The 15,505-nt window shown below is 33.7% G+C and overlaps 1 protein-coding gene across 2 annotated transcripts in view; it reads left to right on the top strand.

Moving 5' to 3' along the window:
• The window catches only part of NEK10 (NIMA related kinase 10), a 103,066-nt gene that overhangs the window by 16,907 nt on the left and 70,654 nt on the right, over positions 1 to 15,505 (top strand). For both annotated transcript variants that reach the window (XM_084508487.1, XM_084508488.1), the window contains 10 exons: positions 277 to 416; positions 2,188 to 2,249; positions 4,405 to 4,482; positions 6,786 to 6,850; positions 8,285 to 8,387; positions 8,499 to 8,627; positions 9,215 to 9,352; positions 10,038 to 10,083; positions 10,800 to 10,921; positions 11,119 to 11,221. In XM_084508487.1, the coding sequence (XP_084364613.1) occupies positions 277 to 416; positions 2,188 to 2,249; positions 4,405 to 4,482; positions 6,786 to 6,850; positions 8,285 to 8,387; positions 8,499 to 8,627; positions 9,215 to 9,352; positions 10,038 to 10,083; positions 10,800 to 10,921; positions 11,119 to 11,221 (986 nt within the window). The remainder of the gene's footprint in view (positions 1 to 276; positions 417 to 2,187; positions 2,250 to 4,404; positions 4,483 to 6,785; positions 6,851 to 8,284; positions 8,388 to 8,498; positions 8,628 to 9,214; positions 9,353 to 10,037; positions 10,084 to 10,799; positions 10,922 to 11,118; positions 11,222 to 15,505) is intronic.

Raw genomic sequence — 15,505 nt, 5'->3', positions numbered from 1 at the left:
TTCATATTTTCAGTGTATATATTGGTATGAATAGATTATAAATGTTATTAGTGTTTACTTAGTTTCCTTATAATTAGACACCTATTTAATGAACTAAAATAGTGAATGTAAATAATGAATGAATTAAAGGGATTTTTTGTTTAAAGGCTTCTTTGTTTTTTCAAATTGTATTAACAATTAACATTATTAGTGTAGTGAAAAAAAGTTTTCAGAACTTCAGAAATGGCTAACAAAGATGTGTTAAGCCATTTTTATATTGCAATTTAATTCTTTCAGGGAAAGAAATCTTGTTTCTGATCGCTCTTCAGTTGGAAGTTTATCTAGTGCAAATGCAGCAGGCAGAATCCAACGTCTTCATTTGTCAGATGATTTGAGTTCTGATGAGATACAAGAAAATACTTTCTCCCTTCAAGCAGGTTCGTTCACAAGGTGTAATCCTCAGTCGTGTGTTCACTTACACCTGTAAAAAGGGATTCAAAATATTTCAAAATTGAAATTATAAACATTTTTACCTGCTAGTGTGTATACTCCCACCTGGAGGGGTAGCACAAAGTCAAGCTGTGTTAATTTCTAAATGTGCAATACCAGTACATATGTTCAAAAGCACACTTTTTTTTTTTTTTTTTTTTTTTTTTTTTAGAAAGAAACAAAGTATAAAATATTATGTACATGGGAATCATATATTTCTTCCACCTGTATAAATGTCTCAATTTTTAAAGATTTTATTTTTGGCTTGAGATTAGTTTTATTTGATCACATTGTTCCCTCTATTCAAACTTACTATGATAGATCAGTCATAAATTCATTACAGTGGAAATCTTTCAGAGTGATATTTCTAAGATTGTCTTTAGATGAATACAGTCAGCTGAGGATCATTCAGTAGCTCTGGAGAGAGTTCCTTTAAGAGGAGATTTTTTTAATATCAAATATCACATCAAGTCTCTGCTCTGAAATGTCTTCTGAAGGATCATGTTTTTCTAGTGATTACAGAAGGACCGTGGAAACTATCCTTACTAGGATTACATGAGAAGAATATTCCTGAAAGATGTAGCATAATCATAGACTCATAGAATGGTTTGTGTTGGAAGGGACCTTTTGAATGCTTTATCACTGTTACCTTTGAGGAGCTAGTAATGTGAAATGAATTGCATTAGCAGTTCTCACATCCATAAAGACTGTAGTGCCTTACCAAAAGCACTACCTGAATGGAGCATATATTTGGGTTACTTCTGCTTTCTTTAAGGACCCCTAGGTAAAACAGTTGTACATAAGCACTGAATTTACAGAAGACTTCTAGTTATGATGGGTGTACCTATCTATATTTTTATCTCTTGGGTACTGGTTGTAGGTTTCAAGGTTTTGGTAGTGGGACGCCTGCAAGGGTGGCCTCTGGGAGGTAGGAGTCAGCCTGTGCTGGACATAGCTGTTTCCAGGGGGCTACAGAGTAGACTCATCGTTGGCCAAAGTTGAACCCATCAGCAAAGTTGGTGGTGTGCCTGTGAAAATGTGTTAAAGAAAGGGCAAAAATGCTGAGTGAGCAGAGGAGGAGAGGAAAAGAGGAGCAGTGTGAACACCAAGGTCATAAAAGGAGGAGGAAGAGGTGCTCTAGGCACTGGAGCAGAGATTCCCCTGCAGCCCATTGGAAGCTCCATGGCAGAGCAGGTATTCACACTGCATCCTGTGCAGAGGACCCGTGCTAGAGCAGAGGAAAAGTATGAAGAGGAAGGAGCAGCAGAGAGGAACTGTTAGCTACTGACTGTAACGCTCATCTGCCACCCTCCCACATCCCCCCCCACTGCTGGGGCATGGGGTAGATGAGCTGGGAATAAAGGAATGAAGATGCTTTTGGGGAAAAAAAAGGAGGAGGTGGCGGGGGGGGGGGGGGAAGGTGTTTTAATTTTTAATCTTTGTTTCTCACTATCCTAATCTATTCTAATTGGCAATAAGTTAAATTATTTTTTTCCATAAGTTAAGTCTATTTTGCCTGTAATGATAAATGGTGAGCTATTTCCAGTTCTTTATCTTCACCCATGAGCTTTTCTATCCTATTTTTCCCCACCTGTTGAAGAAGGGGAGTGAATGAGTGGTGGGGTGTGCATTTGGCCCTTAGGCAAGGTTAATTCACCATGCCATCTGAATTTCTTTATGAATTTGGCCCTAAATGTTACATCTGAATTTTTGTCCTAGCTTGTTGTGCTGCGATTACTGAACTGGTGCTCAATGATACAAACGCTTACCAAGTAGTACAGGTAGGAAGACTTTATTAAGTTAAGTAAGGCATTGTGGTTTATAATTTTACTTATTTGTTCTTACTGGTCACTACTAATTAACAAGCCAAATGCAATTTAAAGGGATTGGACAATATGCCTTTATATAACTTTCATATACATTTTATATAACAGCATCTGTATACATTTACAAACAAATAAGGACAAAGACATCAACGTATGTATCTAGCTGTTTGGGATAATAAACAGCTTTACTTAGTGTATATTTTGGTTGGCATCTCTTGCCATGCTTTTGCTGTATTCATAACAGAATAGTAGTAAGTGTCATCATGGAATTAACTAAGAAAAACAAATTCTTAGTTTCAAACTGTGCAGCTTAATGTTGTTGTGTTGTTGTTTCACAAACAATTTCCCTTTTCCTCAGAGTCTGATATTTCTGAGATGGCTTCCTGGCATTCCATCCCCAGGGGTGTGTTTCTAAACTACATTTTAAAATGTAATATTTCAGTTGGGACTTATGGATTTGAAAACTGTTCTTAAAAATCCCTGCTATGTATTGCATGAATAGCCAAAGACATCAATGTTTAGGACAATAATATCAGCTAAAATCCATATCCAACTTTTATACCCTGTATGTTGTCAGTGATCAAAGCTCTCATTTTATTTTAAAACCCAGCCGAAGTTATTCTTAAAAGGAATTGAGAAAACAGAGTTATCTTAATTATGATAAAGAAGGTATTTAGGTAAAGACATTTGTATACATTTCAAAAACTGTTGTTCAGGCAGAAAAGAATGGAAGTCTATTTTTTTTTTCTATGTATCTTAAGCACTGAAATTCAAGGTAAACAAAATTTGTCTTTTTATCTGAATAACATAACTTCATATGTTTAATGCTGAGTCTGATTTCATCAAAGTAAAACATCACTTATTAAGTTAGATATATTTTGAAAACAGTGCAACACCTGGGAGACTTAGGAAACGAAAGGTTGATTTTAACATAGAGTAGTTTTTTTCAGTGTTGCTCCAGCAGTGCATGATAACTGTGGTGTCAGTTAAAATTGCTGAAAATTGATGGGACAATGTACAAGCTGGAAATAAGATGTTTCGAGTTTAGCTTCTTCCCCCACTCATTCTGTTTAAAGGCAATGATGTCTCCCTCTGTCAAAATATCAGCCAATGTCCCCCTTTCAAATCAGGCCAAAGCTTCAAGTGTGTTCATTTTAACAGATTTCTACACTACAGCAGTCTCTTTCATTTTCAATCCTACTTCTTTCTCTGTGCTATTGTAATTTAGGGTTGTATGGTGAACAAGACGAAGAAACTTAGTTTAAAAATAGATAGAGGGAGAAGAGTTGCAGCACTTTTAGTTATGTGCTGAAACTTGTATAGAAAGTAAAGCTAAATACCCTCTAAAGGTTTATATCAGTAGCAAAGGATATCTGGTTCAGGCTGTTCAGAACCGTTTGCTTCTGCTGTAGCTGCCCTCTTTCTGTCCATCCTTTGTCTTTGTCTGAACTTACAGCCTTGGTAGCAGCCTGCAGGCCAGAACGTGTTTATGACTCAATGTCTCTATTCCACTGGCTAAAATTTTAGGTTAAATCCAGCCTTCATGAATAGTTGAAGAAAATGTGTCAGGAGCTACAGCAGAGCATCTGCAGAGCTGACACACATTCCCTTCAAGTCTGCTAGAGAGAAGAGTAGTCCCCAGTAGGGAGCTTATGAGGTAACTGGGAGCTGTACTGCAACTAAATCCACTAGTGCCCATCTCTCAAACCAATGTGATGGACATAATATGTTAGTGGAGGACAAAAGCATGGTTACAGGGAAATGGAAACTGGCAGTTTGGGTTTCACAAAATCCCACAAAAACAGTATGGGTTTCACAAAATCCCACAAAAACAGTATGGGTTTCACAAAATCCCACCAAAGGCACAGACTCAGGCTACCACTTCTGGTGTCTCTCTAGTTTATGATATTTATTGCAAGCTCACCTTGTAGTATCTGTTTGAATGTAAAGACGATTTCATTATGTACATTTAAGTTATTTCAGTTTATAATTCAGGAGGTTGAGAACTTGGAAATTTGTATTAGATTCTGATTTATCTGAAGTAGCAATGTTTTTATTTGTGGTTTCTGTGCAAAGGAATGCTATTAATGTTGACCTTTCTCTGTTCCAGGCAAATGGGATATATACAATAGCAAAGCTTATTTTACCAAACAAAGAAAGGAATGCTGAAAAAGCTAATTTATTGCAGGTAAATGCCCTTTATTATAATTGCATATTGAAAGTCCAAAGCAGTCCCTGAGAATTTTCATGGTTTTAAAATTTATTTTAAAGTAAGTATCTTACTTGAGGAAGGAAAAAAAATCAAACAAAACAAAACAAACAAATAAAAACAAACAATAATAATTAAAACAACAACAACCAACCAAACAAACAAAAACAGGAGTAACAAATGGCCCAAGAAGTAAAAGCTGAACTGCTGATTCAATTTAAGGTGCTCTGTTCTGATCTACAATGTTTCTTGCATCTCATATGGTGTAAAGGAAAATGAGTATTTTTCCAGTGATAGGACTACTTCAGGCTGCCCAACATCAGATCTTTTTTTATTCATTGCTCTCACTGAAACTTGATGAAAGCTTGATGTCGTACTAATATCTGTTTATTTCTGGAGCATCTTATGGTGGGTGTTAAATAAAATTAATTATTTTAATAATTATATTTTATATCATTATTTATAAATGTTTATAAATATAAATAAAATAAATTAGGCTGAAATTTATCAGCAGTTATTAATTATCTGATGGCTCTTTTCCAGCCTTTGTGAAATGGGTGTCTTTCTAAGCTTTAATAAAGTAGTGGTCTGTGGTTCAGGGATGTTTGTGACACAACTGGTGCTTCTCTTCTGTGGACAAGTATGAGATCCTTACCACAGCTGAATTGCTGTCTGTAAGGCCTTTATCATTGTTACTGCTATGCATTACAGTTGTAGCTATTGGAATACCCTTTATGAATTTCATAGGCATTTTTCTAAGATTCTGACAGTGCAGTGTAGTTCTTTACTGCTCCATTTTCTGTGCTTTCAGTGATTACATTTTCAGCTTATTTCTACTTGTTACCTTAGTGATTTCGTTCCATCACGTCAGTTGTTGCTGTAGTATCAATCATTGATTCTGCATAAGTACCATGTATAAAAATCAGCATGCCTTAGCTGAGGCATATCACAAATATTAATATTTAATCTCAGAATACTAATGGAAGAAAGACAAATACTACTGCCATTTTAAATGCCCACTTATTATTAAGGTAGTTTCATGGTATCCCTTCACTGGTGGGCTTTCTAAAATAAAATCTATGTACAGTCTCTAAAATAAAAACCTTTCAAGGTAACATTTACGGCTCAGCTGGTCTGGGTTATTTTGTGCAGCTAAGTTCTGAGTATGATTCTTAGTGGAATATTAGACATAGCAACCCACAATCCTTCTCGTGTGATAGGGAGTTTATTTTGGACTGAAAAGAAACATTGTCCTGTAAAAGAGACAGTTTCTTAGTAGCATTAACAATCTGTTTATTTTCTGCAAAATTTCTTTTCAAGTAATATTTGGCCGTTTTCTTAATTTAATGCATTTTCAAAATATTGGAAAATGTGTTCTTAACATACGGATTAGTTCTGCAGTTATCACTAAGATACAGTTACCATCATCAAAACGGGGATTAACAAAATGAACTGTAGTAGCATTTTAGTCACTGATACAATAGAGTAATTCTAAATTGTTAGAAGCATTTACTTATTTGCACTGTTTCAATACCTTATTTTCCTTTGGTTTACTTCATAGCCATCTTTGTTTGGTCAGCCATATTGTGTAGCAGGTGCAGTAAATGACTCTTGATAGAAAGAATTCAAGATGTGTTACATAAAAGCATACATATTAACTACCTATCAGTGGATGTGTTACAAATAAACTTTGTTGAGTAGAGATTATGTAGAAACTGTGGTATATAAAGATTTCTGTAATGTAAATGTACTTTATAGAAAAAAAAAAATGAACATTCTCTCTCTCTCTTTTTTTTTTTTTTTTTTTTTTTGACCCCATGTTAGAACTTCTGGTGTTCTATACTGCATTTTTCAGAAAAAAAAAAAAAAGTCAAATGCTGATTCTACTATATCATTTCAAAAACATTGATTACATTTACTTTTTTTTTTTTTTTTTTAATTTGTTTACCATTGGAGAAGAAAGCAACTCTCAAGTCTTGAACTATCTGCAGATGAAAAGATGATGACTTACATGCTTTTCAGTGTGTACTATAGCTATAGTTATCTACTTTTCCTCCCTCCCTCTTTCCTTCCCTTCCTCCCTTTTTCTTATATAGTCCTACCTAATACAGGAAGTGCCTAAAAATACATTTTTACTCCCTTCATTATCAGGTTAATAATGTAATCTACCTAGTCATATAAGTACAGAGCTTACTGACATGTTGGGAAACCTTGATGTTTACCATTGTTTTCTCCATTTGTGTTTAGATTTGTCATTAATTTTAGTATTTTTCCTACTGTAGTGTTATGCTTTCAGAGCCTTGAGGTTTCTCTTCAGTATGGAAAGAAATCGACATATCTTTAAAAGGTATGTTAACAAAATGTTTTCTGCAACTCCATTAGGATAGCTTCCAGAAGTTGTCATTCCAATAAGAAAGATGTTGTTTTTAAATGTTTTTATTTTCAGCATAAATAATAAGTAACAGACAACTTCTGTCATGTCTGCAGCTACATATAGACTTTCCTGCATTGCATCAGTGCCAGCCTACAAGGTCTAGATATTCAGTAGAGACTTCTGTTGTTATGCTTGCCAGAGAACCTAGCTCAGTAGGAACTTCTTCCTCCTCCATGAATGATTGTTTAAAATTTGTTCTAGACAGATTTTATACTGTCGGAGATAAACTGTACTTACGTGTATATCTGAAGATTATCAGATGCAAGTTACAGCCCTGAGTAGTAGCAAGTAACTGGGAAAACTAATTTTTTCCTCTGCTCAGTCATCTGTTCCTTCACTTGTGAATAACTTTACATCAAGCCAGCTTACTTAGGAGCATTACAAAAAGGTTTGGGCCAGTAAGGGGAAAAGGCCTTTCATCAATTACCCATTTTTACTGGTGGTGACAGTTTCTTCAGGTAGACTACAAAGGCTGTGTAAAACTTAACAGTTTAATTTGTGGGATAGTTTAATTTATTAGGATAGTAATCATATTGCCTATAAGGTCTGCATGATAGTAGTATTTCTATATGACTTTATTCTGTATCATAAATTCCTAAAATTCTAAATATAAATTTTATCTCATTTTTACTTTTAAAAAGGTGGATTTTGTACTGGAGAAGGGCCCCAGTTTCTAATGAATATTGCTGGCTGATGTCAAGCACGGAAAGATGGAAAGTGATAAATCTGGCCTGCTTTGCTGTCTGTCTTTTTTTTTTTTTTTTTTTTTAAACATCTTAGTTTTCCATATTTTCATTTTTGTCAGAACTTTAAAAAGAAACTGACATCCAGTTAAGCATGTCACTAATCAAATATCATATTGTATCTGTTAGCTTCAATGTGGCCTTTCTGCTGTTCTCAGTCCCTTCCATCTTTTAGGCTAGACTTCCTGGGATAAAAATTTTGAGATGGGTGTTGTGATTCTTTAAATGCAGACAAATGTTAATCCTACCACTTAATGCATTACAAGAAGAAACTCAGATAAGGTAACTACAAGCATAATGTAATATACTATAAGAAAAACAATGAAAAAGACTGGAAATTCAGGAAGTACATTGACTTTAAAGAGGCTTACACTTTGGAGAACTGGCATTTATGTTAATACCTGACACATGGAGATTCAAGTCTAACTTTTGAAAAGTCTTTTGGTGCCTATATATGTGATGAGTTAGAACAATACGTTAGTCAAGAATAAGTGTATTATTTAGAAAGTTCTAAAGTAAGAATTAATAATAAACACTGAATTTCTGTAGATCACAATCTATTATGAATACTTTCTAAATATATCAAAATGTTAAACCTTTGCAGACTTTTTCCGACTGAATTGTTTGAAATCTTCATTGATATTGGACATTATGTGCGTGATATTAGTGCTTATGAAGAGCTGGTATCAAAGCTGAATTTATTAAAGGTAAGTATAAAGCTTCATAGTTTTAAGAAGCTGTATTCTTTGCACATTCTTAGCACAAGAAAGGCATGAAATATTTTGTATTTACTTATTTGTCACTTAATTTATAATCAGGAGGATGAATTGAAGCAAATTGCTGAAAGCATTGAGAGCATCAATCAGAATAAAGCGCCTGCAAGACATATAGGCAACTATGCAATTTTAGAGCACCTTGGCAGTGGAGCTTTTGGAAGTGTATATAAGGTAAACTTTTTGATATTAGTTTACAGGCTTGAGAGGAACTGTAACAAAGAAGGTTTAATACCAGTTTTAGGCACTAACTTCCTTTGGATTCCATTAAGGGAATGAAGGTACCAGAAGGTACCATTATCTGGGCTTCTTGCTAACAAATGTACATTTCTCCTTTTAGCATTTACTGTGCTTTTGTTTTGTCACCTCTTGTAAGATTGACTAGTATATTTCTTCGGTTGAATAGTTTTACTTTTTATTAATTCCTTCCCACAAACAGCATATCTGCATATTGCTAACAAATCTGTGTAAAGCCACAGAAGTTCAAGTATATTTTATTTGGAAAGGAACATTGTGCGCTGTTAATGTTCCTTCAAACACAATGCCAAGTTCACCAGTTTAATGGTAACCTTCATTGTGAGGCAGTTATTTTGGCTAATCGCATCAAGTATGCATACATATCATATCATGCGCAGAAAAAAAAGCTATGACTAACTTTTGTAAGGTGTATTTGGACTCAGTTAACTAATATGGTAGCCATAATAATGTCCTTTCAGTTCCCATCCTATACAATTTTTACGGGGATTTTAACTTTTTTATAGGTTAGAAAACATAATGGTCAAAATCTTCTGGCAATGAAAGAAGTCAATTTACACAATCCAGCATTTGGAAAAGACAAAAAAGCCAGAGACAGCAATGTAAAGAACATTGTCTCTGAATTAACTATCATCAAAGAGCAGGTAGGTCTCATGGACTCCAGTTTCATGTATGGGCATTCTGCTGTTAGAATTAATATTGTGAGTTCTCTTGTAGCAGGGCTTCCACCTGCTGTTACTGCTTCTATCTGATCAGTACAGTATTTGTCCCTTTCAGCTGAATGTTGTCAAAATTGCAAAAGTTCTTGCTGCAGTGTTAGCAGCAGTGCAAATGTTTGTTATTGAAGATTCTTACTTTTTTCTTGTTGGTAGCGTATGAACTTTTCTCAGGAATTCTGTAAATGAATTCTTGGATTTAAAATATGTTGAGAAGATGGTTGTTTTTATAATTGTAAATTAATAATAATACAACAGAACAGACCAATCATTAGTGTTCTTAAACTATGAAAGTCAATACTTTAATGTAGGTGTAATTGTCTGTTTTCAAACTTCCTTTATTCTGTTCCAATCATTAACAGGAGAGAGGGGTATGAATAATGCTTTTTTTTTTTTTTTTTTTTTTTTCTTTTTTTCTTTAAATCTGTTTTCTCTGGTAATCTGCAACACTTTGATGTTTTCTTTGCAACGAAGTGTTGGGGATAGCATTGCAGTGGAGATCATAAGCAAGTTTGTGGAATTCTTGTGGAATTCTTCCTTCCACTGTGTAAACATAAATACTGTGCCATCAGTCTAAGTATTCTAAAGATCTATTTTTTTTTCCTCGTTGTAGCTTTATCATCCAAATGTGGTTCGCTATTACAGAACCTTCTTGGAAAGTAAGTATAAAAGTAGAGAATTACAGTATTATACATAATGAAGAAATAGAAATACATAATAGAAGTACTTACAACTTGGAGTGTGTCAAATTTGAAAAGTAAATGGTAACATTTTCTTCAAGAACGGCTGTGGTTCAGACAGGCTTATATTACTTTAAGATTGAAAAAAAGATGAGAAATATTATTTAAATGTGTTTATCTATCAGTAAAACTACATGTAGTCTAAACATGTAGAAAGTATCATTTTCATTCTATAGAGAGCTAAGGAGCCCAAATTTGCAGATGGAATATTAAGTAGGGATAAAAGATACAGTAGAATGAGTGATACAAACTGCTTAGCCATATTGTCTTTTTTTTTTTTTTTTTTAATATATATATATTATATATATATATATATATATTTTTAAGAGCTAGCTACCTACTTCCTACTGAGTGATTAGCAGGCAGTGAATTCCTTATAGTTGCTGTGGTATAAATGGATATAGAGGAAAAATTGTAAAACAAGGAGTAGAAATAATAATAAAATGTATTTGTCTGTAAAAAACAAAACCAACCAAACAACTCCCTCCCCCCCCAAAAAAAAAAAAAAAAAAAACCAAAAAAACCACACACAGCAAACCACAACTGCGTAAAAATGTATTTTAACCTCAAATACTCAATTTTCAAATGCCTTCTGTATACGTGTATTTATTATTATTGAATTTTCTTTTTTGTAGATGACAAGTTGTACATAGTCATGGAGCTCATAGATGGGGTGCCATTGGGAGAACATTTTCACTCTTTGAAGGAAAAGCAACAACGGTTTACAGAAGAAAGAATATGGCATATATTTATCCAAGTAAGGCTGTACATTTTTTTTTCATCAATACTTTTCGGCATGTAGTTATTAGCACCATTTATGTTTGTTAGGCTAATAAAAAGCAAAGTAATGCTTATTATATCAAGCACTAATACCAGATATGAGCATAATTTTATGTGCCTTTACTTAGATTGCAGTTAAGAATCTTTGTAAGGCACTTTCTGTTTGTTTTTAAGCTTTGCCTAGCTCTTCGTTATCTGCATAAAGAGAAAAGGATTGTTCATCGAGATCTCACTCCAAACAATGTCATGCTGGGGGATAAAGACAAAGTTACAATTAGTAAGTAAAACTCCTTTACTTGAAGAGAATTTCCCATGATGAAAGCGAGTAGAATTTCTTTACTGAAACTCACAGAAGGTTTCAGATACTGAGGTGTTGGCCACCATAATTGGAAGCTAGTAAATTATTGTATTTATTATACTGTTGTGTAAAATAATTGCTACTGCAGATTTTGTGATCATTGCTGCCAGGTATCATCAACCATGACTATGTTTGTTGCAGCTGTTATGTCAAATATGACAGAGGAGATGATTTAGCCCTAAAAAAATTAAACTGTAGTTATGCTTCAAGGCCTTTTATTAAAATCAGAAAGAATATTGAGACAAACAGATTATATAGCCAGTGCTAATGAACATGCAAAGTAAAATGAACATTTTTTCTATTCGAGTTCCACCATGCAACAGTTTAGTACCTGTCAACTGTTCTGTGATCAGCTGCAGTGAGATCCTTTATTTCTGAGCCTGCAGTAGTAAATATTCTTTATGTGTTTCTTTAATCTCTACAGTGTGAAAGAAGGAGCCCAGGGAGGTTTCAGGATAGGGTTTGAAAACTGTAGATATGTGAATAGTGCTTTGAAGTATGGTAAATTTTTACTCTTTGAATTAATTAATATAACTTGGAATATACAGCAATGCTTACCAGCAATGCAGATACTGTAATTGTTAATATCCTCAAAGAGCTGCTGCATGCTATCTTACTGCTTATGACACAGAACCAAATAAAAATTAGAGTGTTATGAGAAGTTGTGATACAAAAAAACAATCTCTCTTCTTTAAAAATAAAGGGAAACTGTAGACATATGCACACACCCAACCACAGAAAACTCAGCTATAATAGGCAAATGTATTTAGCATCTGTCTTTCTATAGTATTTATAACTGACAACAAGCCTACTTAAATTCATTAATGATTAAACTGTATGTGTTAAAACCTTCTGATTCTTAATAGTAACACAATTTTGAAAGGAGTAGTTTTAACAGAACATTTGTCTCTAAAGGATGAAAATAAATAATCAGAATGTTATTTTAAAGTAAAATATCATAGTTGTATTTCATACCAACATGCTGCCACTGAGGGGCACTCTTGTCTTGATTCAACACCTTTGTCTCTACTCTGGTCCAATCTAGACCTATATAAAAGCATAATTATATTTTTAAATATGCCAAAAATTACCTTTGAAATGCATAATTCTATCAAGATTTACAGGTGTTGAGGAAAATGGAAAAACAAACAAAAAAAACATTAAACTTGCTTTGACCATTTCTGTAGTGATTGGTTCAAAACGATTGCAATATTTAAGCAAACACTTTATTTAGTACTTTAGTTACCAGTGTATATTGAATTTTCGGAGGGAGCTGAAATTCTTTTATCTATTATTTCTGAATTTTACAGAGACTTCTTGCTTTACAGACATAATGAAAGAAAGATGGATTTCCTTTCTTTCCAGTTATAATAAATATGCACTGTATTGGTGCATGCTGTGTTGTACCTAACACATAAAGTCCATGCATGACAAAGAGTGGACCATTTATAGGCTTGATAATTATGTCTCACAGTATTTTGGGACTTTTTTTTTTTTTTTTATCATCTATTTAACAATTTCTCGTGGTTTTAGATGAAAGTAAAAAATGTGAGAAAAAGATGAAAGCATATGCTCATATATTGAGAAATCTTAAATCTGTCTTTACAGATTTAATGTCAGTTTTTAAAAATAAGAGGGTCTTCTCTTATTTTTATATCTCTGAGCCTGAATATTTTGCTCAGAACTGTAGTCCTGCACAGTCATCATATAGAGACAGAGTTTCACTTTTTGTAGTATTTCAAGTCCTAAAACCATTTAAAACTTTAATTAATCTTACTAGAGAAATACCTGTGAACCAGTGTTGCATGACTGTGTATTTAAGATACAGCCTCTGATGCTCCAAATGATTTTACTTCATAAAAGAAGCTTCTGTATCTTACAGTGATGCACATTTTTTTTCTTCTTCCTCAGTCAGTCCTTCCGGAAATAGTAACACTTGTTAATCTTTTGCTGTGAAACCCTTAAAGCTGACAATATAACAAAGTCATCTTATCCCTCTGTAACTAAATTTTTTCAAAATTTTTTTTTTTTTTTTAATGGAACAGTAGCTTTGGCTTAGTTTTAGACATTCACAGAGGATTTTGATTGAAAAAAAAAAAAACAAAACAAAACAAAAAACAACCAAATGTGTTAAAAAATAGGAAAAAAAAAAAAAAAGTAAGTAAGCAATAAAACAGTGCAAAGTGCTTCTATAGACAGAGATTTTCATTCCATACTGTGCATGGCTATGCAGTAGTCCCAGCTATAAACTGCTTTAAAAAGTTCAGGGACGCACAGATAAATTTCTCCTCCCCCCTCCGCCCTGTATGTGAGAACTGAGCCGCTCGTTCTAAATCCTATGAAGGCCTCTTACACAGATAATGAGTTTATGTTGCTTGAAAAGAAAAGTAGTGCATAGTGTGGTAGACATTCTTATCTTGCTGTTACACACACAAAACAAACAAATAAAAAAACAAAAACAAACAACTGCTAAAGAATTATGCTTGAATGTCTTAAAAGCACAAAGAAATTGTGGAAAAAAAGAAATATAGGAGGGCAGAACTTGGTAGGCAGGGACCTATGTTGAAAGGTAGTTGAACACTAGAACTCATGCAAGCAGAGAACTCTGCAACTGGTCTGGTGCAATGTAAGATTAAGCTATGAGGAACCTTTTTGAGATATGATCTTTGAATATCTGTGCAGTAGATTTTACTGCAAAAAGAGTATCTGAGACTAATTTTAGGAAGAATTTTTTAATTTGTATAACTGCACTATATTTTCTTTCTCTTAAATTTTGAATGTGATTGATCAGACACTATCCTTATCCAGGTTTATTTTTTTTTTTTTCTCATTTTTATTTTTAAGCTTTTGGAAAATACAAATGAAAGTTGTGAAAAGAAAGCCCAGTGAAGTGCTTCATTTTAATCTTCAGATTAAAAGTAACATTGCATTTCTGATGACATCTTTGACACATCAATTAAATCTGCATTATCACAATCTTTTTTCAGGCTCTTTTAAATCTTTTAATTTTCATCTGATGTTCATTTTCAATCTGATCCTAGCCAGATTAGTGGTGGTACAAGATTTCTGTTTCTGAAGGTAGAGAATGCTGTTGTTACACAGTCTCTGCAATTGCCCATTCTACTCATTTGTTCTGTTTCATCTCTAACATATATTTGATAGTAAGAGGGGCCAGAACTACCATCCCTTATATGTTGTTATAGCATTTAATCATAATTGGTTGACCTACAAATATGACAAAAATATAAGTATTAAATTATTTTAACCTGTAATTTCATAAAACTGCTCATTCTAAACTGGTAGAATGATATTGTATGAAAAATTGTACAACTCTAGTCAGATTGAATGTCTGATTTATAATTTCTGATAGAAAAACAAAAACAAACAAAAATGAATATGCAAACCATGTATAGTAGAATATCAGGCACAACCTAAACAAAAGCTGTTTTGTATAGGCTTTGCATAGGGTTTTAGAGACTGAACCCATATTAACTGTGGCTCTCAATTTAATTTGCTCAGCTTTCCATATAAGATGTTGAAAAGTTACGGTTTTCTGAATTTAAAATATCTGTTTTTATTGCAGCTATATTTTACTGCAGCAGTATTTTGTTCCTAGCACAGCATATTTCTCTCTAGAGCTTCCTAGTTTTGTTTGTTTCTTGTCTGTAGGACAAAACAGAAGACTACACTTTTCCTCAGTGCCATCTGGTTTCAGCAAAGTTTGAATCTTGATGGTCCAAGAGGGCCGTGTGGAATCACTTTAACACCTTTCAGATCCAATATCAAGATTAGTGAAGGATTCTCTATGCTCTTTTGTGTGGTGTGCTCTGTTTTCTTTTTAGTACACACAATACAACAGCAGCAGAAAAAATCTGTATGGAATTGTATTAAACCTAGGATTGTCATATAGCAGCAGACTACTAGTTTTGAGCCACATCATCCATTTGACATACTTCTAGTTGTAGCAGGCAACCAGGATGTGTCAAAACAGTGAAGCAATTGAGACTTGAAAAGTTCAAATGGTTGCCAGATGCTGGAAGAAAGCTACCTGTTAATTTTGTAATTCAGAATATTTTGTTGTTTAGTACACTTTGTAGAAGACCTATTGCCTTGTGATTCTGTGCCATACCAGGAAAAGCAGTGGCCATGAGGTGAAGTGATACTAGCTTATGTTGTGTGTCAGTCACTACTTTTTGAATTCCC

The sequence above is a fragment of the Aythya ferina genome (genome assembly GCF_964211825.1).
Source record: "Aythya ferina genome assembly, chromosome: 2".
NCBI lineage: Eukaryota > Metazoa > Chordata > Aves > Anseriformes > Anatidae > Aythya > Aythya ferina.
This window is presented reverse-complemented; position numbering and strand designations above follow the sequence as displayed.